Source organism: Furipterus horrens, unplaced genomic scaffold, assembly GCF_987537825.1.
Source record: "Furipterus horrens unplaced genomic scaffold, mFurHor1.1.pri manual_scaffold_2, whole genome shotgun sequence".
Lineage (NCBI taxonomy): Eukaryota > Metazoa > Chordata > Mammalia > Chiroptera > Furipteridae > Furipterus > Furipterus horrens.
In genome coordinates, this window is record NW_028327172.1 from 101,816,893 (window position 1) to 101,843,421 (window position 26,529).

Sequence of the window (26,529 nt, forward strand, 5' to 3'; positions counted from 1 at the left end):
TATTCCACCGCCACCACCCTGACATTAGCAATTTAATATAGTATACTGAATTTTCAAAATTAGGTATTTTAGGTAATTGACCTGATAAGAAAAGATGCTTACAGAAAAGAAAAGCTAACTTCAAAGTGCTATTACAAACATGTAATTCTGCATACTTACTGCCACATTGGTCTCTTGTTCCGTTTCTGGCATGTAAGGGTAATGGTTATAAAACATATCATTTCGCACCATTTTCTTCCTCATTCTGCAGGGCCCTTCTGTCATTTCCAACATCCATTTGTCTAGATGGGAACCAATGGGAGGACCCCACAACCCTCGCTCCCGCAGCAGTTCATACTCAATTTGGCACCACTCCTCTGTCACGTACTTCAAGGCATTTTGCTGACGCTGCAGGGAAGGGGTCCAAGTTGGTTTTTGAGCAAAAGTAGGAGTAGCAATGAAAAATATACAAATACCTTAAAGCCAAGTTAATATCTGGAAATGAAACCAGTCCTTATCATTTCAGTCAATATATAAATTATACTTGTTTATGGTTAAAGTAAGCTACTGATTTTGTGAAAAGGTGGGGTTTTGTGGTGGTGAAAGGTGATTATTTTAGCACCAAGTAAATGGCAGGTATGTATAGCATAGGATATAAGTGCAGCTGAACAGAGAGTTGAAGGAACTGTGTGACTAGTGCACAGGAAGACTGTTATATTACTTATGAAAATACGTTGAAATGGTTAGTCCAGTGTGAGTTACTTAAAAAAAAAAAATGCAATTTAAGGATGAATCCACTCCTATCCCAAAATTGTAAAGCAGCTACCAGAGCAAACAGGAGAAAATCTAGGAAATCAGATTTAAAAATATTGCTAAAACACTAGATTACTGACAAGCTTTGTACCATTTCCAAAGAATTTAGGTAAAGAATATAAACATGTAGCTCTGATAGGGAACTTCAACTAAACATTTTCAACAGTAGATGGTTATAGCTAACTTACTTAATGATTCATTGAATATACATATACAACCTAAGTCTAAGAATAAAGATTTCTTTATACAACCAACAGTAAAGCTTACTAACTGAAAAATCATAAAATTACATGATATAGTAGTAGTTATGTGTTCAGGGGAGTAGCAGAATTCCCTATAATAACTAATTTAGTCTTATAACCATAAAATAATAGCAATTTATCATTCAGAAATCTTTAATAGATTCCCCCAAACAGTTGTTTCAGAAATAAAATATTTAGGAGAATTTGTAAAGTAATACTTAATTCACCAATAAGCTTTTACTGAATTTAGTTTTTACTGACATAATCACCAAGCACCTACAATAAAATAACTTTTTTAGTTTTTTATGTTTTTAGAATTTTAAGAGACTTCTCAGTAACTTTGACACACATTTTCACAATCTCCTTGATAAGTCTGAAAGACAAGGATCTGTATTTTAATTTTTATTAGGAACAAAGCTGTACATCACTCTTGAATGTCAACAGGACTCAGTTGTGTCAAATTTGATTTTTTTTTAATGCAGTTTGTTTATAGGAAATTCAAAATTTCTATCTTAAAACCAATAGCCAAAGTAGCTATTGGCAGAGATAATTAAAATCATCTGACAACTAATGCAGTTTTGCAGCTTATCCTTAGAATGGGTAGGAAAGAGAGTCCTTTCCCACTCAAGCAATGCAAAACAAACTGCTATTATGATTACGAATTCTTACCTCCTGATATTCCTTATACTGTGTGTCCACTAAGTCACGAACAACAGCGATATGTGTAAACATCCACTGAGAAATCTCCTAGTAATGGATGGAAAAGAAGTTTAAAATTTCATGTATTTCCTGGAAAAAAATAAGTTAACTAGCCTTGAAATTAATGCTGAACAATTAGTTAAAATTCTGTTAGAGGTACCACTACAAATAAACCCAAAAAAACTTGGGAAAATTATTTACATGATGAAACTAACGGATGATTGAGTGCTGAACACAAAAACTCTTCCCCTGCTCCCATCTCAATGCTCCTTCAAGGAAGCACTTGCTGCCCAGAGTGGAGGAATGCTGTCAGTACCTTCAGGGATCATCTCAGCTGCAGAGAGCTGTGGGGCACCTCACACCGAGTGACTACTTGATTTGGGGTAAGCAGGCTCAGCCATTTCAGCTCAATACAGTTCAACTCTGAAAGACCATTCTGACCACTAAAGCTCTCCTTAAGTTGGCTGAGGCTGTCCCTGGACCTGCACTGTAGCGTGACACTTCCCTGTGACTAGTCCTGCTTCTCTCTTCCACACATAACAACCACGAGGGCATCCCTACTAAACACCCTGAACACCAGGCTCCATGTCAGAGTGAGCTTCACCGAGACTCAAGCTGATGCATGGAATGATGGATATACACTGTTTCTCTCAGAGCCTTTCCCATTAAGACTCTGGGATGGCAAAGGAAATAGTAGGAGAAAGAAATTTACACTGAAGTAGATGAGTTAAAAAAAAAATCAGTCACAGTAAGATTTTTTTAAAAGCCATTTTGTCCTGCTATTGCTTTAAAATGAATAATTACCAATAACAAAATTATTGAAAGTTTATAAAAATTATCCATAGTCTGATTATATATCAATATCTGGATGTCATCCGTATGTCCATTTATAAAATGGCTGTAAATACACAAAACATATAATGCAATTTTATCATAATAAAATGTGAGAAGTTCCCGTAATCTTGGTTATTTTTCTCTTCTAAAGCAAAAATGCAGCAGTTCATTTCAAATCAGTTGCTTGTACATGTTAAGTGTGTTATATAACACATTACAACTAAACACTGAAATATAAATTTCTAATAATATCATCAATGAAACTAAATAATGCACCTGGGTGGAAAGACTGTGTTTACTGAGACCACTTTCTTTTCGATTCCTTCTCGATCCCGTCAACTTGGAGAGACCAAAGCCACTGCTGACGCGGGACAGCTTGGACTGGGTAGTGGGCATTAAAGCTTCTCCTCGACTTATGCATTTCTTCTCATGGGCTATGAAATTAAAATTAGATTATTTTACAATTTCTCCATGTATTTATTAATCTTATCTTTGGTGCTGGGTATACTTTGGAATTTAAAATGTTCTGAATTTTAAAAAGGCGATACGGTACATATCCTGAATATTATATAATACTACCGCAGGGTCTACTGTGATAAACCATAATTTAACACGTTAACATTTCTGCACAAAATGCATGAGTATTTATACCAAGTCGAATAAATAAAAATAGGTTAGTTTTTGCCACCAAGTGAATATTGGGATCAAATTAATGAAAAAACTTTGGGTTTTCTGGGCTTTTTGAACTTGAGAATTAAAGACAGGGAACTGCAGATTCATAGACAAGATGGTGAGCTACTAAAGCTATGAGCAATATATTACTTCCCAAACTCATAGACGCCTGGTGTATAACATATCTTAGATTTAAAAAAAGACAGAGAGAAGAAAAGCCCTATCTTGGCATAATCATTCTAGAATGGATTATATTGTATTGATTTTTATTTCTACTTCAGTCAAAATAGCCTTTTGGAAAAGCTTTCATTACGAATCTAAAGTGCCCCCATATACAACAGCCATATGTAAATCTCTTGGTCACATGATCTCTGTAGGCTTTCTCACCCAAATGATTCTGCCAGCACTTCAAACCAGCTTCTTCAATAAGCGGCCTTGCTAAAGCTATGTCCACGTGGCCCCTTTCATTCACAGGTAGAGTAACTTTGAAAAGCTCCTCCAAGGCTTGTTTCTTACTATGTATCAATTCAGTCCAAACCCTATTGACAGCTTTTATGAGAAGCTGACGCCCTAGAAAACAATAAAAAGCAACTGATCAAAAACACAATATAAAGTTAGTATTTTTCTTCATGAATTATAGCTAAGAATTTCAAGTATAGTACTTGCGAAAAAATAAAATGCTTCACATCCTATTCAGATCAGTAAAAAGGGTTATTCAGGAACCAAAACTGTGATTGGCTATTTGGAAAACTTAAAAATAAACAAACCAAACCTTGTTCAGGCAAAAGATTATATTTTTATTTATAAAACTGGAAATCATATACATATTTCATAATCTAGTTTCTTTTATATCAGGAAGGAACATATCTCTCATTTAAAATCTTTAGACCTCAATATTTAAGGTAAGCTCAAAATAAAGTTTTTTTAAAAAGATTTACTTTCTTTTCTAACCCATGAAGGAATATAATTAAAAGGGTAAAAGGCTTTGAGCAGATGGTTCATAATGCACCAATTCATAATACTGTATTAGCATCCTGCTTAAAATAAAATAGCTAATGAAACCGGAGAAAGATTTCATTTTCACCCTTCTCATTATATGTACAGTGAGTTCTGAGATTTGGGTGAGGGTGAGATTTGGGTGAATGCTGCTTAGGAAGCTATTCAATGAGAGCTTTTATTTATTTATCTTTTTATTTATCTATTTGTTTGTTTTATTTATTTACTTTTAGAGAGAGGGGAAAGGAGAAAGAGAGGGAAAGAAACATCACTGTGTGGTTGTCTCTCACTTGTGCCCCCAACTGGGGACCTGAGTGCAACCTAGTCATGTGCCCTGACTGGGAATACAACCAGCGACACTTGGCTCGCAGGCCGGCGCTCAATCCACTGAGCCACAGCAGCCAGGGCTCGAGCTTTTATTTTTTTAAAGTTGTTCTTGAATATTTTTGCAAAAGGAAAAAATAAATACTAAAAAAAAAGTTTTTTCTATTAATTCCCTCTTGCTTTGGGCTCCTTGCTAATTCATCTCACTCCTGCTCTAGACCAGTCAATCTGCAGCAAGCATCAGAATCAGCTGGAGTCCGAGTTTCTGACTCAGTAGATCTGAGTGAGGACAGAGAATCTACATTTCTAACAAGTTCCCAAATGCTGAGTTGCTAGTCTGAGAACCCTGCTTTGAGAACCAATGTTCTTAACTGTCAGTTCTTTGAGGGGAACAGGTGAGGGGGCGAAAATAATCACTGTGTCTTCAGTGCCTGGGGTTCAAAAACTTTTGGTGAAAGAAGAGAGAATAAGTTAATGCTTAAATGACTGAAACAATAAGAGCTGGACTTCCAAAATATAAAATCATAGGCAAAACCACCACACTGTATTGCTGGGGAGACAAAGACTAATGTAATTATCTAATCTTTTTTACTAAACAATGTGTAAATAAGAAATCAATCCACCCAAAGACTTTCATGAATAATACTTACAAAATCAGCAGGAAAAACTAAATCAAAAATAGAAAAAAAGAGAAAAATGATAGTACTGAGAGCCTGTTGCAGGCAATATTTACCTCTAATGTAATATGACTAACTCTAATAGGCAGTTCTCTTTATGGTGAGTGCCAAGTTAGTATTTGCACTATTAATTGTGCAAATGTTACATCATTAAGTCTCCAAATGTTACTACAAAATGCTGAAGTCTAGCAATACCAGTGGTTAGTGGTTTTTCCCATCTTGGTATAGGACATGCATAGCCACATGCTCGTATATGTTGGTGGGCATATCAGTGGAGGTACAGGTATGCCCTATGGGGAGATTGGTTGCCAATATTTTTAATAAATGAGTGGGAAGGAAAAGGAAAAAAATTGAGGTACTCACCTTCACTAATATCTTGGCTGTAACTACCATCTGGTTCAATGTCAGAGGGGATCATAATGTGCCATGTAGTCATGCGGGCTTCTGCTTCCAGTCCAAATCCATCCACATTGCTGAAAAATTAGTCAGTTTAAACTATATGAACAAAATGAATGCAGCTAAAAAAACTTTAATAACTAAGTATTCTCTGCAGACACATGTAACTTCTGGTTCCATTACAAAGCTCCATAATTGATAGACATACACTCAGGAGATGCACAAAATAGAATGTCTAGTTTATAATAAAAATGTCATTTTTAAAGGGTACTCTCACGGATCCACTTGACTAAATGTAACTGAACTATATAGCATCAAGATGAACATCCTAATAGTTCAGATGCTTTCTGATTAACTTTTTTACCTAAAAATTACAAAAAGTTCATTTAAGAACCTTCTCCTTATATGTCTGTGTCCCCCGCCCCCTCTGTAGTCTCTTATCACACCACTCTTTGCTCCAGTAGCAGTGAGGTGCTTGCAGTTTCCCAAACATGTCATATCTTCCTCCCTGCTGGGCAATCACACAGATGGCTCTTTCTTTCTGCATCACTCTTCTTCAACCTCTTAAGAGAGTTAACCATCTCCTTGACCATGTTCAAGATGTAACTCAGTAGGTGTTTTTTCCAGGTTAGGGGCACCTGCCACAAACTCCCAAAATACCTTGCTTCTAGGTTCTAGTAGAGCATTCAGCACACCTGACTGGTTTTGCTTAGTTATCTGTCCTACTCTCTAAGACTACATGCTCCAACACCCTGCCATTGGGTCTCTCTTGCTCACATCCCAGTCACCAATTCAATGTCTGGACATCAGTGGACACTAAAAAAATACCTGTTAAAGCAATCTGTGGAAAAATACTAATTTCACCCATTTCGCATATACCATTATATTATTCATTGCATTTTTTTTCATTTTAACTGTCAACAATGTGTATTTTGCTTACGTTAAAAGCAAACTTCTTAAAATTATGTATATGACATGTGGTGATTCATAAAAAGTTTGAAGATACAGAAACTTAAAGGAAAATACTCATTTCATTGCAAAAATGCAACACTTTTACCTTTTGCAGGAAGTTTTAAAACTGAGATGAAAGGAAAAAGAAACATTACTATCAATAAAAATACAACAGAATTTCTGGTAACATAACATCAAACACAAATTCAAGGTGGCAAAGTGAACCTAAAGGAGTTACCTTCCCACATGCAGATTAACAAGGCAATGGGCCAGACAGCTGACGAATTCCGGATCGTGGTTCCCAGGCCCCAGGATCAGGTTCCTGTTCACAGTCAGGACTCTGAGCGAGTCAAGCAGAGCCACTTGCTGGGGAACAGTTTTGTGCGCCCGTGAGAACTGGTACAGGATGGTCCTATTGAGGCAGTGGTAGACCGCATCCAGCGACAATCCCTGTGACCTTCTCTTTGACTAAAGGTATGAGAGATACTTCATTCAGTAATATGGTCAAACATAAAAGACCTGCTTATCACTCACACATGAACACTTATGAAGTTCATTATGTACCAGATGGCATGCTAAGTACTGGGGTACTAAGTTAAAAAAATATAAAGCTCTTGCTATTATGGGGTTCAGAAGCCAAGAGATACATAAATATAATTTAATGATGAGATGAGTGCTATGTAGAAACACATCTGCCACAGAGGAGAGCTGGTGACACTCCTGTGGGGCAGAGCAGCCTCTCCAAGAACATGAGGAAATGCCATTGGGCTAGTCTTCACCCGCACAAGTTTTCTTAGGATGAATGATCTCTACTTAAAATTACTGAAAAAAATTACCTAAGGTTTTTAGTAAAAAACTTTGGATATTCCAGTTCCATCCCTTCACTTGAAAGTTCTCTCTTTGGCTTAAATACAAATTTAACTCTCAGGGAATTCTTAGGCAATGCAAAAAAACCCCTATGCAGCATATGCTAATAAAACATGATAATAGCATTACCTACTTTTATATTATGTGTTGAATAATATTAATCATTCATGCCAAACCAGGCCAATATTCCTTAGTCAAATGTATGACCAACACACACTAAAATAACATCTTCAAAGGAACAAGGACTACTTTGTACATATTCCAGTACAAGAAGAGAGCTGCTTCCTACATTGATGTATCATCCTATAAAAAACTTATCAAATTATATTAACTTATTTAAATTAAAAGGAAACTAAACAGCTATCTAGGCAGCAAACCACAATACCTGTGGGAAGATAATGAGAGACCACAGCCTGAGAGATTCAGACACTGTCACAAGGGACACACTGGTGCCAGGTATGGGTAATGGGGAAAAGGGTTACAGGTGTATTTTTAATTCACTTTTAATAAGCTGAGTTTTATGTTAAATGTTAACATTCATTATCTTATTAGTTACACTTATTTCCAACTGCTTTGACATGTTAGGCAAAATTTTTCAATCAGAAAACATGTAATCTACAAGTAATAGTGACAACTGATTACCTGTGCAATTAGTTGAATTATAAAATCTATAAGAAGTTTAGAATCTTTGTTGAACATGCCTTGCCAAAGCTTGTCTACCACACGTTGTGTGAAGTAAAACACATTGTTCACCAATATCTGGTAGCTTCCTCCACTGGTTATAGGTAGAGATGCATCTTCCCCTAAATTTCAACAGGAAAAAGGTGTCTAAGAAAATTGATATCTACCAGCATAAGACCAGATCCTCAAACAAATCAGGCTAAGGCAAAATGAGTATATCTGCTACACTGAGAAATAAAACCAACAGCTCTAATGTACTAGTCTAAGAAAATGATGTTCATGGCTAGAAATCATGATAAATGTTGGAAGAAATAACTTCTGCAGGATAAAAGTGTTATAGATTGACTGTGAAGTCTCTTATTGCCTTAAGACCCTCTGTGATAAGCACAGTTCTTCAACCTATCCTGTGAGTGACAGATGATCTTCATTTCAGAGAAAAGTTAAGTCAGTTTATTAGTTGTAAATTGAGTCTGTAAACTAATAAAGGGTAAAACAAACCATTAAACAAAACTCTTGATTTTGGAGTAAATCTTTAATAGCGATGAAGCTATATAGGCAAAAGAGAAGTTGAGAATTGTGAATAATGTACAATTAGTATGGTCATGCCGAGGGCCACCTTTCGCCCCCTCCATGACTGCCATAAGCTGTCTCTTCTATAAAGCTACTCCAACGTCATCAGGTGCTTGCTATGTACATACTGCTTCTACTGCTTCAAGCTAATTCTCCAAGTTCCTTCTCCTCACCAGACTGCCCCTTTAAGCCCATCCTTTCTAGAAATGCTAGAACCTGTGCTAGACGATTATTCCCATCTAATTCTAAATTACCACATTGTGCAAAACTCTTCATTTCGTGTCTTGATGTAGTAAAATACTACTACATAAATAGTATCGCAAGTGATAAAAACAAAGTTTGATTTCAAACCATGCTTTGCAAGTTGCATGTTAACTCAATACCAAAGATTTCTTGGCAAATTATTTTGTAAAAAATCGGTAATTTAATAACATGAAGGTTATATGATTAAAATTATTACCAAGAACTCAAGTAGCAAATATACTAAATCATTCATTTTCTTTCTCCTTTAAATTTCATCCTTGTTTTACACATAAATATTGGGTCCATTATAAATATACAAATTTTATACTTTTATTTTAACTAGATAGAGACATTCAGAAAAAAAAATTTAGTATGTTTTGAATTTATGTCCTGGGGGTTAATCCTAAAGAATAATAAATACATACTTACGACTCAACAATTCCACTCACAGGCATATACTCAACAGACATGCAAAAATACTGTGCATACATAGTAGAGTAAAAATAAGTTACAGTTGTTCATATGGAATATAATACAATGATTAATAAATAAAAATACAAGAATAAACTATTCCACATACGCACAACTGTAAAGCTACTTTTGCCATACCTTGTAGATGTGACCCATATGAACAAGAATGTTTGTAGCAACTTTATTTTTAATTATCTCAAACTGGAAACTATCAAATGTCCAGCAGTAGTAAAATAGATATACTTAATATTCATATGATGAAGTACTACATAGCAATGAGCTCCTGCTACATGCAACATGAATAAATCTCACAAATACAACATTGATTGTTGAGAAGCTAAATTAAAGAGGATACATACTGTGTGATTCCATTTATATAAAGTTCAAAAGCAGGCAAATGAATGTTGTTTTAGAATTTGGGACAATATAGTGAGTCGTAACTGGGTCAGGGAGAAGAGGGGTTTCTGGGGGAACTGCAATGCATTTCTGAGAGGTTTTATCCAGGCATGTTGTCCGGGTGATTATTCATGGAGCTCTACATTTATAATTTATAAATATTACAATGAAAAAGTTAATGTAAAAAGTATAAGATATTCATAAAATTGTAACAGTTCATGTAATATGGTTTTTAAAACATTTTTTTTCTCTTTTCTGTCCTCTTCCTGCCATCCCAGAGTGCATAGATGTGGGCAACTACCTTAAGTACTTCGTGCTGTTGATCTTTATCCCAGGTTCAAAGGAAAGAGCTGGATGGGCTTTTTCTTCATTACAGAAAAATATCAAGAGTTGAAAATGCACAGAAAATAGATGAACTTAAAAAGGACATATACTTGGGGTTTATAGAGAGAACGAGAATGATTACAGATACTTTTAAAGTGAAAAACAAAACATACCCAATAACACATCAGCTGCGAGCAAATGGTCCATCACACTATCCAAAATGTAAGTCTGAAATTCTTTTTGCTGGGTTCTTGTAGATCTTTCAGGGGAAGCCTAATCAATTAAACATAGAATTAGAAACAGAATCAACTAAACAAAGATAAGGGATCAACCATATTTACATTACTAAATGTATCAGGGGATTAAGAAAAACTTGCTGATAAATAATATAACCCAAGATGATATATATTCTTATATTCTTTCTCATTTATTTCTGACCACAGAATTTTAAAAAATTGAAGAGGAAACATCTTTGCAATCAGTTCTTCCAAAAACAGTATTCTAAATATTATAAATATAGAATAAATATCTGATAATCTATTATTATACCTTACTTTAAAAAGATCTGCCGGTTTATTATGAGATACAGATAAAAATAAATCATAAAACTCACTCCAGATCATAGGTAGTAATAAGTAGGTTTTATCAAACCTTAGCTAGACAAAGTTTTGAAGTCTGTAAGATGGAGGAACCGTAGAACATAAAGAAATAGCTTGACTAGTCAACAATATTTATTTTTACTTGATTAAAAATATTCTTTAATATTCTATAGGATTTATAGCTGGCTGAATCATCAATCATTTAATCCTGATTTTCTGTCACTGAAGCTGTTACATGAGTGATCATGACCCAGACTTTACATTTGTTATTGGTTCTAAGTGCTGAGTTCAAATGTTCTTGCTGAGATTTATAGTAACCTAACTTTTTTTTATTTTTTAGCATTCTTAAATTTTTATTTCTTAATCATTTTTTCATTATTCTAGTACAGTTGTTCCAATTTTTCCCTTTGCCCATCCCACTCCCTGATCTCACAGTCAATTCCTCATTACTGTCCATGTCCATGGGTCATTCATACAGGTTCTTTGGCTAGTTCCTTCCCCTTCTCTCCACCATTTCCCTCTCCCTACTCCCCTCTGGTTGCTGTGAGTCCATTCCAAGTTTCCAAGTTTCCATGCCTCTGGTTCTATTTTGTTCATTAGCTTATTTTGTTCTTTAGATTACTCTTATAGGTGATACTATATGATATTTGTCTAACACTGACTGGCTTATTTCACTTAGCATAATATTCTCCAGTTCCATCCATGTGTAGTTCCCTCTTCTTTCTGCTATGTAGTACTCCATTTTATAAATGTACCAGTTTTTTGATCCACTCAATTACAGATGGGCACTTAGGCTGTTTCCAGCACTTGGCTATTGTAAATAATGCTATGAATATAGGGGTACGGTATTCTTACAGTATATTCTCAGCAGTGGAACTGCTGGGTCAAAAGACAGTTCCATTTTTAGTTTTTTGAGGAAATTCCATACTGTTTTCCATAGTGGCTGCACCAGTCTGCATTCCCACCAACAATGCAGTAGGGTTCCCGTTTCTCCACATCCTTGCCAGCACTTGTTGTTTGTTGATTTGTTGATGATGGCTGTTCTGACAGGTGTGAGGTGATATCTCATTGGGGTTTTAATTTGCATCTCTCTGGTGGCTAGTGATGTTGAGAATGCTTTCATATGTCTATGGGGGTCATCTGTATGTCCTCCTTGGAGAAGTGTCTATTCAGGTCCTTAGACCATTTTTTAATTGAATTGTTTGTTTTCCTAGTGTTGAGTCATATGAGTTCTTTATACATTTTGGAAAGATTAAACCCTTGTCTGAGGTATCATTAGCAAATAAGTTCTCCCATATGGTTGGTTCTGTTTACATTTTCATAATGGTTTCTTCAGCTGTGTGAAGCTTTTTAAATTGATGTAGTTCCATTTATTTTTTCCTTTATTTTTCTTGCCCTAAGAGATGTATCGACAAAAATATTGCTATGTGGGATATAGTAGCCTAACTTTTAAAGAACTTAAGAAGTTATAAATGCACACACAGTTGTCTCAAAGGTGCTTTAAAATTTTTTTTGCTGGACTACTATTATATACCAAACACAGTGCTTAGTTTTATGTACCTCTTTGAAGTAGATACTATCATCCCCATTTTAGAAGTAAGGTAATTGAAGCTTAGAGAGGTTAAGTCACTTGGTCAAGTCACAAATAAGATTCAGACCTCAGTTTCTTTGATGTCAAAATCCACGGCCTCCCCTGCTGTACCATACTCTTTAAGCTCTACTAAAAATCTCCACTTTGAAATTAACCAATGCACAAGAACAACTGCACTATAATCTCCTCCCCACTGTTTTAGATAAGCCTGGCTGGCCCACCTGACAACCAGAGTGAGTTCAGAGCAGAATGAAGAAGATACGGTAAGCACTATGATCTGCTCTGGCTTCTGCCTGTCAGATCTGCCTTCCCAGTGAAAACAGTGAAGCCAGTCAACAACATTCATCTGCAAATAATCAAAGCCTACTTTCAGAGGCCTGGGGATATTACGCAGAACCTTCCTGTGCACAGTTCAAACAGCCCTCAGGTGTCTTCTGCCCACAGGAGAGCACTATGGCTCTTAGAGGAAGGGTCTTTTTCATTCTGATTGCAAAATTCCTCTCAGCTCATTTCTCTTCTCTCAGTTATTTCACAGCGCCCTCTTTGCCTACTTTCCCACTTTCATTTGGTTTGTTTATTGCCCTGCAGTCACCCAGGTGGGTTTCACTCTGATGTAAATGGGGATAAGAACACGGCTGGAACAAAGCAGCAGACTCCTCAGACTACAGAAACTCGCTTATGGTATCAGATAGGCACACATTTTAACTCGACCCCCTTAGTTTATCTTTCCTTCAGGTAATATATAAATTCTTTGTGATCTGTTCTCATGCACTTTCCTTCTGCTGCTACGGTAGTGTTCACATGCAGCAAATCCATCTGACCCTCCATAAGATGCCTGGTGGTGACAGCAGAGGATGATGATGAACGGGAGCTGAGAGAAGACTCATTGACACCCTTGTATAAGCTAACACAGGCCACTTGATTGTGTGAATAAGTCTTATATGCCATGCACTATGTTATGACTCTTAAATGTATTACTTTATTTCATTCTCCCAATGGCCTTCAGAGACAGGTTCTATTTTTTTGCCATTTTAAAGACAGACAAACAGTAAAGGGTGAAGAGAACTGATGTTGGCCAAGGTCACACAGTTGCAATCAGAGCACATTTAATTTCTGAAAATAGTTTTTGCTGGGTGATTTATATGTATTTAACTTTCATAACAAGCATGCAGAGAAGACGGTATATAATATCATTTCCCAGCGAATGAATTCGGCTCAGTGAGATTAAAATGCGTATATAATAACAGGGCCAGAATTCAAACCAGGTGTTTCTCACTCCAAAACCCGTGCTTTCCATTACACGCACTGCCTCCCTTGTATTTGGCTCAGTATCGTACTCAAGGCATCTATACGAATGGAAATCTTTTATTTTTACAGACTGCTATTAAAGATAATTTTTAATATTCTTTTGTAGATATATTAACGTAAGTAGACACTCTAATGATGAAATTTCAACAGGCATAAGACTGAACATGGCCTGGCTCGATGTATCAGACTGAAGTCTGCTGCTTCAAACCCCTTTCTTCATGTAGGTAAATGAAAAACACAGAATAAGGTAATTCTGTTCTTGAATTTCTTCAGCAAGAAAGACTTCATAATTGTAACTTTCAAAATCATATGCTTGTAATTTATTTTTTAGACACAAAGTGAATACTATTTTCACTAAATATTTTTGTATGTGTATTCTGTATGGATATATTAGATTTGAATTTCCTCAAGGTATTAACTTTTAAAAGCAAATTTGTATCTCTCTATTTGATGGTATCATATCTTCTTGTTTGGGGATTTCCAGGGATGTTTTTATAGGTAAATGATTAAAAAATACATAAAGAACATACCAAGACACTGTGTGAATTTTGTGAGGCAGAAGGACACATGAAAGTTGGTTCCTAACTTTAAAGATTGTATAATCTATCTGGGAGTTTCAATCTTGACAGCATCCTCTTTGAACTATAACTACCACCCTGACTTCCTAGTACAACCAGACAATTCTACTATGGGGTAAATTAGTACCTACAATAATGAGAAGGTTACCTCAAGGTTAATACGAGCTGTATCAAACTTTCCTTACCGAAAAGTACAGAAAGCCCAAATAAAAGAGAATTATATTATTTATGCATGGGTAAGACTATGGGCTATTAGGGTTGCTTCAAGACTCGTATTATTGGATATATACACTCACCTCATATCTTCCAGATATGTGTATTTTATTTTTTAGCTCAGTTATGCTTTTTTATGCACACCTCTTCTGAACTTTACTGTTATTTTTATTTTGTGTAGAATGCTTTAAGTACTTAGGTGATGTACTAAGATGTTGGCCATCTCTTTTCTTATTTTTAAAGTTTCCGAGGACATATCCCACTAGACATGCTTTTAAATTTTATCACAGGGATTATTGATGGAAGAGACTATTTTTCTGACAATATTAAACACTGTGGTCCTAGTTAAAATGCTTAACATGACTGGAATCATTACTTCAATTATTTCTTTTAATTGACCAAACAGATATTTTCCCATGGATAAGATAAAACATCTGCTGTGGCTTTAGGGTTTCAGATAAAAAGTTAACTGTATTAGCCACTAGAGGGAGCAGAGAAAAGTGCAGGTTCAGTTGCCATCCTGCTGAGAGCCCGTAGGAAGTTCCTCAAAGAGAAAAGCAATCAGTCTTCTGCACTTACTGAATCTTCATAAAACATGCTGTTTTCAGAGCCCTGGTACACTAATGCTGCTGGGCCAAATCCAGCCTGTTTCTGCAGGGAAAGTTTTACTGTAGCACACCCACACTCATTTGTTTATGCCTGTGGCTGCTTTCTAGCGCCAATGGCATAATTAAATAGTTGTGGTAGAGACTGTATAATCCGCAAAGCTTAAAATGCTTACTATGGGGCCCTAACAGGAAAATTCTGTCAATTTCTGGTCTAAGGAAAAAATGATGAAGAGTGAAAAAGGGACATGCTTGAGGAGATGAAAAGGAGAGAAACTAATTGATAGGGTATATAGCCCACTGAGATAAAAAATTTCCCTAGTCCATGATATGTTCTGCCTATATAACCCAGAGGAATTAGTCTGAAAGGTATTCAGCATAAAACTTGCTTGGTTATTAATGTTCTAATTATAAAACAATGCAAAACAGATGTGAATGTATTTCTTTGTCTTTACCTCCAACAAAAGATCAATTAGCGGAGTCTGCTTGCTCGCAGGGGTAAGACAGAGGTTGTCTATTATTAAGACCCGCATGAAGTCAAACACAAACTTTTTCGCTGGGTGATTGGTCAGATATGTCTTGACGCCCACATTGCAGTACTCAGACTGGCTTCTGTTCATCCCTGTGTCTGCTGCAAAGGCTTTAAACTCTTCTGCTGGAGATCCAACTTCATCATCTAGATCTGTCACCTAGTAAATTAAATGGAAATATATGCTTGTCTCATTCAATTTTATTTGGTATTTTTACTTCCATGTTGTAGCAGCAACAGTATTTTCCTTCCAGAGTTACCTCCTATTAAGCTATTCAATGCATTACTTCACTTTGCTTTATACTTGGCCCCTCCTTTCAAGGTAGTAATCACGTACTGTGTGTCACTGTATGCGGGTTACTCAACACATGCTTTCTGTTGTTAACTACTTATTGCCCATTAACCATATATCTGTTTTACGCTGAATTTTATCTCTACTGTGTATAATTGCACTTAAAACAAATGAATAAAATGATAACTACATTTGTGTATTTAAAACACACCTAATTGAGAAGTCAAATGTCATAAAGTTTCAGATAAAGACCTGGCATAATGGTGGCACATATGGGCTGATCCATGTTTGCAGATTTAAAAAAACCCAAATAAATAAAAAGGACAAAACAATGAAACTAGCGCCAATTTTGAGACAAAAGAAAAAGAAAAGGGGGCTAGAAGACAGAGTACAAGATGCTGACAAGGAAAGACATTGAGGTATTAGTGAAGTTCTATTTTTACCAAAAATGAGGATTTTAAAATTATAAATAAGCCATGGTGTTAAGTCATGTGCCACACTTGTGTTTATCCTAAAAATCTCTACAGTGGTAAAATGAATATTTCACCTTTATACACGAAGAAAAATTAGTATGAAGAACTTAGTTTTTTCCACGCCTGGAGTAAGAGGTGAAAATAAGAGAAAACATGAAATTCAGAAGTACTATGGAGGAATAACAGTCTTTTGAGCTTGTTTAAAAGGACAAAAGTATCTATATGTGACTATAGTTAATAATTTTCTATTAAATTTAGTATAAAATAGGAAAAATCATAGTTGAACAAAATAAGAAAAGCTGAACAAAAAGGACAAGCGTATTTCATTTTTTATAAAGACATCAACCCTATAATTAACTTGTAAAGACTAAATCCAGAAAAAGCCATATTCCTGAGATAAAGAAAGTAGATATAAATTTGGTTTGACTAGAGTTCTGTAACCTGGAACGGCATTTCACAACTACATAGCTATATCATCACATAAAATAAGAAGCTACTTGGAGAGGGAAATTACTAACAAGGAACTTACAAAAATAGGGTAAAATAGAACAGGAAGTTGAGTTCACTGTTATTTTAGGGGAAAGCAGAAGGAGAGGGTGGGGAGCTAGACACTAGATAATGATGTAAGAGGTGAAGTAGAAAGTTATGAAACTAACTTGGTCAGAAGTTTAAAAGACTGGCAGAAAAAGAAAATCTGCTAACCACTAGAGCAGACTAATTCCAGCTGGACATTTCCCTCCCCTGCTCCTACCATCTCTGAGTAAGGGCGGATGTTGAAGGGGAAGACTGTGGCTGCTAGTGCACACAGGAAGTCTGGGCTCATCCACATGGAGGCCAGATCTGGAACGTTGTGATATAAGTATCTAAAGAACTGCATCAGGGTCACAGGATATTCTCGGAGCCAAGATCCCTCTTCTTCTGATTGCCAAGGCTGTCACAGAGACAAGAAAAACAAAAGTGTGTTAGAAAAACTGACACTGCTAGAAATTACTTTTAAAAATGCACTGCTCTTCTAAAAATAGGTGTACTGATAGTTCAGAACTATTTTATAAACCGCACACAGAACAAATCTAGAAATAAGCTAAAAGAAAAAAACCAACACCCCTAGAAACTGACAGGATGTTTGTCTCTGTTGGAGTACTCACAGCTCAGTCACTGGAGTCAGTAGTTTAATTATTCATCGTTTATCACCACAAGCACAGCTGGTGACAACAGTGGCTGAATGACCAACAGAGCTGTCCCATCCTCCACCATGTCAGAGTTGGGGGTAAGATAAGATGGAGAAGTTAAGTTGCTTAACCTTTCGGAGCCTCTCACCATCATATGTAAAATGACAAGAACAATGCATTTAACCATTCCACAACTGTGATACTGTGATTTATAATAAGAAATATATATTTGGTCTTCATCCCATTCTTGGCTCATAGCTCCTAAAACCCTTGGAATGTCCAAAGGGATAAGAGCCTTGTTAATCATAACAAGGCCCTTTACAACCACAGCTGAGTTTATGTTAATGAGGTGACTTTTGGGAAAGGCTTTAAGGTTGGAGGCTTGCCAGGGGAACCAACCACATGATTACAGGGTTGAACTTTCAGTACTAAAGCCCCCTACCCCTCAACTTCCAGGGAGGGGGGGAGGGCTAGAGACTGAGTTCAATCACCAGTGGCCAATGATTTAATCGTTCATGCTATGTAATGAAGCCTCCATGAAAACCCAAAAGGACGGGGTTCCAGTAACTTCTGGGGTGGTGAATACATGGAAGTGCTGGGAGAGTGAGTGGCAGGACGAAGGCAGAACAGACGTTCTATGTCCCTTCCTACATATCTTGCTCTGTGCATTTCTTCCATCTGGATGTTCCTGAGTCATATCTTTTTATAATAAACTGATAACCTAGTAAGTAAAAAAACACGAGCACCTCCAATTTATAGCTGTAGGTCAGAAGCACAGGTAACTTGTGACTGGTGTCTGAAGTTGCAGAGGCACTCCTGTGGGACTGAGTCCTTAACCTGTTGGGCATAATGCTAGCTCCAGGTAGACAATGCCAGAACTGAATTAAATTGTGAAATAGCACCTTGTGTGACAAAACCCCCCACATACTTGGTGACTAGAGTGTCAGCAGTGAATTAGGTATAGAATATTCAGAGTACAGGAAAATACAGAAATGTGGCTTTTCTTAAGAGCACTAGAACAAAATAGCAATGATGACGATAAAGTAACAAAAACAATATACCTGAACAATGCCTATCTTTCGATACTTCCCCAGAGTGCAGTTTTTAAAAAACTTAATGTTTATATTTGTTTACGAATAGGAACCAAAACAAAAATCAGAAAGCGTTCTATATTAATACATGTAATAGTAATGTTCTTTTCTAAAATGACATGAGAATAGTTTTGATTAAAATGAGACTTGTCATGTACTTGTAACCCAAAGACTACAGTTAATAATTCCTCTTACAATGTGATCCTAAATTGTGTATTCCAATTAAGTCATTATTGACAGTATTCCTGTTAAGACAGATGGAAACATACATTTTGTCATTTACTCTTTAAATTCTTCATAGCTAAGATAAAAATAATTAGAATAGAAAAAACAAATTTGAACTAAAACTTACTGATTTTTAGTCTCTAAATAAAAGTAAATTAAAAAATTCAAATAACATTATAATGACAAACTAAAATATATACTTATTATAGTCATTATATAAGTGTATATACTGTAATATATTTTAACATTAATAATATCAATTAACAGTTATGAAGCACTTACTACATTACCAGGCACTCTCATAAGTGCTTTGTGTATATACTAAATCATTATAGCCTCACAATTCTAACAGATATATTCTATTATCAGCAGCAATTTATACATGAGGAAATGAGGCACAAAGAGGTCAGTATGTCTTAAGCACCAAAGATGGGGTCTGAATTCAGGCAGAGTTCTGCACTCCATGGCCTTAATAATTGCATAGTTGGTCCTTACATTAGAAATAACAAAACAGAAAGGCTGAAGTTCCAGAGACCGTGCTGTAAATACATAGTTATGTTTCCAAAAGATTCCTCCATTAAAAAAAAATCACAAGCAAGAGGAACTATCAACAGGTGTTATTATCTCAGTAAACTTACTGAATTCAGCATGCTGCGGAGCATTCCCAGTAATAAAAAAGCAGCTTCAGTGCACACATTATGAATAGAAGAGACCACAGTTCCACTGGAGGCAGGAACTCCAAAGATAAATGTCCAAATGGAATCCAAATCAAACTGCAGAAGTGAAAGTGAAGATTAGCCACTGACAATTTTTTTAGTAGATACCTTGTAAGTTCTAATATTCTAAAATTTCTTTGAAACTAGTTAGCTTTTTTCAAAGTGAGCAATGATGAAGAAATAGAGACCTAGCACTCCTCCTTCCTATATTTTAAAACTCATTTTTAAATTTATAAACAAAAAGTGTAAATACCTTCCTATCTTAGGTACCTATGTTAAAAACATTGTTTTCTACTTTTTTTCTCTAAAACAAACAAACAAAAAGAATACAGGCTAATTAGCCAGGAGATCTAATTCACTTCTGGATTTTATACAGGTAAGATTTGACAAAATAAAGATACACTTGAGGAGATTTATCCATAGGAGTTTTATGACCATGATGTCATGCTTAGTTTGAAAAATTATATAACAAAATTCCACTAAGTACGTATTTTTATCTTGATTTAATGTAATGTATAGACTCAGTGGTTTCATTTAAGAGATTTTGTCAATTACCAGAATTGATTTGAATTGCATGTGGCACTATGATGCACATACAGTTAAGTTTAAAACTAAATTCCTAAGTCTGCAGTGCCACAAACACAATCTATATATAGATATCCACATAGTCTTTGATTAGAAATCAAGCATAGCCTTGGAGTTTTCCTAACGTGGATGTTTTTACCATTAAGAAATCAAAAACATTTTTCTAACCAGACTTGCACTAAGAATCCTGTCATCCCTACCCAAATAATTTTATGGTATACATACTACTCCCTTCATTTTTAAATGTACAGAAATGAAATTATGTTTCTAGATAAAGTCACAGAACTCAAAAAAATTCTTTAGATTACCGTTAAATTTATCATCTAAAGTCTTCATGTGTATATTCATATAACCATAAAAAAAAAAAAAAAAAAAAAGACCAAATGGAGATTAGGGATTTCTTTTGTGGGACAATTTTCGATGGACTTTCAGATTTTTCTGTCCTCAATTAAATCTTAAATGTGAAAAAGAGATTGAATCAGTGGTTTTATTGTGACTAACCCATTACCCAATGGTGACTTGGGGGCACAGATAATTATGCTTACATCTTACTAGATAATTCCTACCTGGCAACCCTGCTTACATCGGCTGCTGATGACAGGCACACTGACCTGCAGGTTCTCAGGCAGCTCACTAACTGGTTGCTGCAGAAACAATGCCATGAGAAGAAAATAGAGGGCAGGGACATTAGTGTGTTTAGGAAGAAACGACTGCAGAACTGGAAAACCAGGAAAATGACAGGCATCCCGGTTGATCTCCCTAACCGTCGATCTTCCGCCAGCACTCCTGCCCACATTGAATCCTGAGAAAAGAGGAAATACGACAATACGTACAAAATTAATAATTGATTACTATGCTGCATTAACAAAGAAAGGAGTAATTCAGTATATGTGACATTTCCACCAGAGCATTCACATTTATATAAGCAATTAACTGTTCAATTGTTGAATTAATGTTTCAGTCAAGTTTTACTTTGCTCTTTCTTTGACTTCAGCAAGTCTGTCTATTAGGATATAGGTCTTGAAACATAGCTGAGATAATCAGATACAAGAGGTAACATAAACTCTGCTTGTTAAAAGAATGACTTCAAAAGAGCTCTAATATTTCCATAAGAAGAGAGTAAAATTCAAAATATAGCCAAAAATTTAGGATGCTAAAAAATGTAAGTTAAAAATATAATTGCTGCTCTGGCTGGTGTGCTTCAGTGGACTGAATGCTGGCCTGCGAACCCAAAGATCATGGGTTTGATTCCCTGATCAGGGCACATGCCTGGATTGAGGGACAGGTCCCTGATAGGCGGCGTGTGAGAGGCAACCAGTTGATGTTTCTCTCACTTTCTCCCTCCATTCCCCTCACTCTAAAATAAATAAATAAATACACACACACACACACACACACACACACACACACACACACACACACACACTGCTATAATATAGTTAATATATTTTGTCATGAAAATCATGGTAAACTACTTAACCTTAAATTATCTACAAATTCAGAGACAAGGCTAAGCAAAATAATCTTTCCTTACAACATGATCTATATTCTATAGGAATGTTGCCCAGCAGGGGTGCAGCAAATCTAAGCCTGCTGTGACTGTGGCTATTTCAACATCCCACGTCCTTTCTAGAAATACAGCTCTGCTAGGAGATGGTCATTGCTTATTAATGTAGCTAATAGCATCAGCCTTCAGGATACAACTCAAACACTTATTTCTTTTGCTACCACAAATTCAGAACAGTGCTCAGCACAGAATGAATGTTGGCCAGAGTTTCAATTGAAACTTTTGTGAATAGCAACCAAGAGATAAAGGACTGATTTTACTCTGAACCAATTTTATTTAAATGAATATCCAATTTTGTTTTTCTAGGATTAAGTAAGCATGTATCTGCTACTATTTACAGTAAGAGAGAAATCTGTGTCTAGGTGTTTTTTTAAATATTTCATCCTAACGATCTGCTTAGCATGATATGAATTAATCTTCTGAAGTACACTTTTCTAATTAAAAAATTGTATAGCCATTAACCAACCTCCTTAATACATATCATTTCATTGCTCAAACACAATGAACATGAGTTAGAAATGGCATTATACTTTTCATAACAGAAAATATGCAACGTGCTCAAAGTCATCAAGGTAATGAGTGGTGGCACTAGGACTTGGAGCCTGCTGTCTCTGTTGTAGAGCCTGTAAGGTTACGTCACCTCTCTCAGCCTTCTTAATGACATTGCCACATTTCTGAAAGACTGGCTGCATTAGGACACTGGGTGAATTTTGTTTATAGTGACTTCTAAATAAAATTATGAGTATAAAAAATCTCTAGCTTTAAGAAGTCAAAAGACATAAAGTGACATTTTATACAGTTAATTGGAAAATAAATTTTGATTAAAGTACAGGTCCTAAATGAAAAGCAATACTAGGATTCATTTTCCTTTTTAAATTCTCACACCCTAGTTTTCCTTATAATTAATCTTAAGGAATACTTAGTTATTAACAATTAAGTATTTAGGTTCAAATTACAGCTACACAAAGGTATGTTCCTAACAAAAATTTGATATAAATGAAAACGTGAACAAAACTTTCAAAAACATTAGACTGCTCTGCAAAGAGAAACAGAATCAAATGAGATTATATGTCTATATCTATATCTGTATGTATACACATATATAGGAACCATATAGATATTTAGGAAAAATTAAAAAGTTGAATCAAATTTAAATATAAACACCTAGATTCCTCTTTTAGAACCAGAGCAGCCTATGCCACATGTAAGCAGTTATCAATGAAAGACATAAATTCTAAAGCATAAAGTCAGGTAGGTCAGATATGATATAAGCACCTTTTTCTGATATTACTGAAGTGATATAGGACAGAAAAAAAAGGACAGAATTAACAGTCAAAAGACAGACACTACTGCTGCTTGACTCAGGAACCTTAGGCAATTAACAGTCTTACTCTCCTAATTAGAGAAATTAATTCTTAATTTATATTTATTAGGTTTATTTCCTATAAAATATACCTTATATAGCACAAAATACAATCTGTCTTCAGAATCATGAAGACCAAATGAGATGATGTTAAAGAATTTTACAAACCACAATGTACTTTATTAATCTTAGGTGTCATTATTACTGAAGTTTTTGGCCTTCAATGAAAAGCAGCACTGACGAGTAGCATTTAAAACCCCTATTCAGTTGTGCCTTTCATTATTTATTCCCTTAGTAGCTATTATTAAGATCAATAAACTAAATTTCTTGCTATTAAACTGTTTCTAATAATAACATTTGTAGACTATATCCCTTCCCCAGAGTCAGTGCAAAATAGTGATTATTTTCTTACACCACAGAAGTATCTCTAATGATAATAATTTAAAATTCATATTGTTAAGCAGAAGAGTTCTGAAGAAATCATTTTATAGTAAATTTCTTTCTTTATCACACAGTTTCTTCAGACATTTTCCAAATGTAAAATAACAATAAAATAATCCTATGTTAAAGATGTCTTCCTGTCATATGCTTTAATATTAGAGACAGTAGTACAAGCAGCATCTACCTATTGATACTTAAATACACTTTTTAACAGATAAATTACATATTAAATTCTGATCTCGAGAGTGTGCATGTGGCTTGCCATGTCTACACACACTGGGTTGCAACCTCTTCTTTTTCTTGAATAAATCCTTTTGGATGACAATCACTCACTCACTCAATCAACAAACAAACTAATTAATTAATTCTGGTCCCTAATTTCTCCATTTGACAAGGTAAATAGATATTCTTGATGCTTGTTGCAGAATACAATTTATGATTTTAAAATACATTATAAAGACAAACATATTTTTAAAAAACTTCAAGTCAAGGAACTAGTACAAATGACCCATGGACATGGACAATGGGATGGGGATTGACTGTGGGAGAAGGGGTAGGTGAGATGGGGAGCAATGGGAGAAAAAGTGGGACAACTGTAATAGAAAAACAATAAAAAAAATAAAAAACTTTGACTGGTTATAATTTTCAATAAAAATACTATATTAAAAATATATTTTCCAAAGTAAGATCACTAACATCAACAGAAATAAAACAGTTCAAATGAATCTAGCATAACAAACTAAAACTTTCTAATATTACTTAAATGCTCAGTTCCAAGTTGAAAATAGCATACAACTGGTGAGCAAAGAATAAGTAGATTTTGCCTAAACTCTGAGCTTAAATCCTTGACTAGCAATATAACATAACTGTTAAAAGCATGGGTTTTGGTTCTCAGGAACTGGATACAAATTTTGTCTCTTCCTAGTTGACATAATTTAACCCCTATGTCTTGGCTTTCTCATCCATAAAATGGGTATGACAGTATTTACACCTCATACGGTTATTGTGAAAATGAAGGTTTTAGTAACTGGCACAGAATAAGCACTCAAAATATTATTATTACTGATTCAGTTCTGATTTGCTAGTTCTTTACTTATAGATCATAAAGGGAACTATGCAACAAAAAGATCATAAGACAGTCCCTTGAGTTTTCACTCCTTAATATTGTCTCTGACTTGTTTAATTTGCAATTAAAAAAAGCTAAATTTGAAAACTTCTAAGCTTTTAATTCTATCATAATTAAAATTCAGACTTAATGGTTGTCAGGAAAACTGAAAAGTCTAAGCTTGCATAAGATTTAAAAACAAACCAAAACACAGTAGCTTATTTTAAATGAGTAAACTCTAAAAGTTTCATACCTAAGACAGTTCCGATCTTATTAGTTAAGACAGAATCTGTCTGCTCCAGCCACCCGCCACCACTGAGTCCTTCTTTAAACTTGATGAGAATGGACTGGTTACTCAGCAGGACAACAAGAATTCTCATGGCCGCTGTAACTGTGCTGGAATGCAGGTGCTCTTCCATAAACATCATAATCCAGTCAAAGCCCAGTGTCTTGACCAGTTCTTCACAAGCTCTATTCAAAGACAGATGGATTAAAAAGAAAACACATTAATTCTGGTAATTAGAATTTCAAGTTATTAATAAAACAAGACTAGGTTTTGTCCTTGAGATACTATAAATTTCAGGCTTTAGAAACTATAAAAGTCAGTGGAAACTCTTTTGTCTATTATGAATTAACTAGTAATAGCAACTGCTTTTCATCAATTCTAAAAAGATTTTACTTACTGCAAATTAATGCTTGTCTTTTCTTTAGATGTGTAAACTAGTTTCAACAAGATATCTAGAAGTCTGTTCCTCAAAAGTATCAGATTAGCAGATACAAGACCTCCAAACTCTTCTTCAGTTCCTACAATAAAAACAAATAAATTAAATTGCCCTAGCAGATAAATCAGGATAAAATATCTAACATTGTTCTAGGAAATCTCACTGAAAAATATAGTTTTCCCTCAGTTATCGTGGGTATTACGTCCCAGACGCCCCTGCAAAGTAGGAACCTTACGTTTATTATACACTCTTAAACCTATGTAACTTTAACAACATATGTATACAGTACTACAAAATCTCACGATATAGTGAAAAATCCACGATAAATAATATAATATTTTTAAAAATCCTGCAATACAGCGAGGCCGCCATAAGTGAACCATGATATAGTGAGGGACTACTGTATATCTTAGAAAACATTTTCTCTAGAAGTACTTTCTACTAAAATGGACAAAAAAAGAAAAAGGGTCTGTTAAATCATTTCTTTTTAGAATCCTGTAAATTGTTTATTTACATTTGACATTCTCTAAACAAGTGATAATAAAGGCTGTGAACTCCTTTTTACATTACCATTTCCCTCCCCTACCAACAGGGAGAAAGTAATCAAACAGGATGACATGAATAAAAATAACAATCAAAATCCTTAATTTTCAGTTTCTTTTTGAAGGGCATAAATAAATTAATCTGATTAAAAAATTGAAGAGGAAGCAAACACTATTTAATAAACATAATACATAAAGAAAAGTTAGAATTAAATAGCACAGAAAAGAGGCAAAGGCACACAAGTGTGCAAGGGAAACTGGAAAAGAAAGGGCAGAAGACAGAAAGCTTATGATTTTCAATGGATAAGGCTGGGCGCACACAAGACTGGGTATCAATGGCCCAGCGTTCTGGCGTACCTCTGCCACTAATGAGCTATGGGCTAATTAACTCATAATCCACATGATTTTCTTTATTCCAGCATTGCAGCGCAGGCTAAACTTTAAGTATTATGGGTATATGCTTTTACTAGTTTGGATAATGGACTATTTGTCCCCTTAAACATTGTCTTTTAAATGTTAATTTAGTGCTTAATCATTGGGAAGGGTCTTCAAGCTTTCCATGGGGAACCTAAGATTCCCTCCCCTTGTCAAAGGCATAGGACTAGTAATTCACCAATTATCTTACTGAAAGTATACTGTACAACCTAAATTGATATAGGTGTTATTTCCTTTTAATTATT

At 35.1% G+C, this 26,529-nt stretch overlaps 1 protein-coding gene across 1 annotated transcript in view; it reads right to left on the bottom strand.

Annotated features, from left to right (window-relative positions):
• The window catches only part of WDFY3 (WD repeat and FYVE domain containing 3), a 288,940-nt gene that overhangs the window by 54,339 nt on the left and 208,072 nt on the right, over positions 1-26,529 (bottom strand). The window contains exons 30-43 of the mRNA XM_090266254.1: positions 25,269-25,389; positions 24,839-25,056; positions 20,676-20,911; positions 19,447-19,581; positions 17,075-17,254; positions 15,485-15,718; positions 10,309-10,408; positions 8,093-8,253; positions 6,822-7,051; positions 5,600-5,709; positions 3,627-3,809; positions 2,844-3,001; positions 1,704-1,781; positions 160-387 (exon numbers count right to left, since the gene is read on the bottom strand). Coding sequence (XP_090122380.1) covers positions 160-387; positions 1,704-1,781; positions 2,844-3,001; positions 3,627-3,809; positions 5,600-5,709; positions 6,822-7,051; positions 8,093-8,253; positions 10,309-10,408; positions 15,485-15,718; positions 17,075-17,254; positions 19,447-19,581; positions 20,676-20,911; positions 24,839-25,056; positions 25,269-25,389 — 2,372 coding nt within the window. The remainder of the gene's footprint in view (positions 1-159; positions 388-1,703; positions 1,782-2,843; positions 3,002-3,626; positions 3,810-5,599; positions 5,710-6,821; positions 7,052-8,092; positions 8,254-10,308; positions 10,409-15,484; positions 15,719-17,074; positions 17,255-19,446; positions 19,582-20,675; positions 20,912-24,838; positions 25,057-25,268; positions 25,390-26,529) is intronic.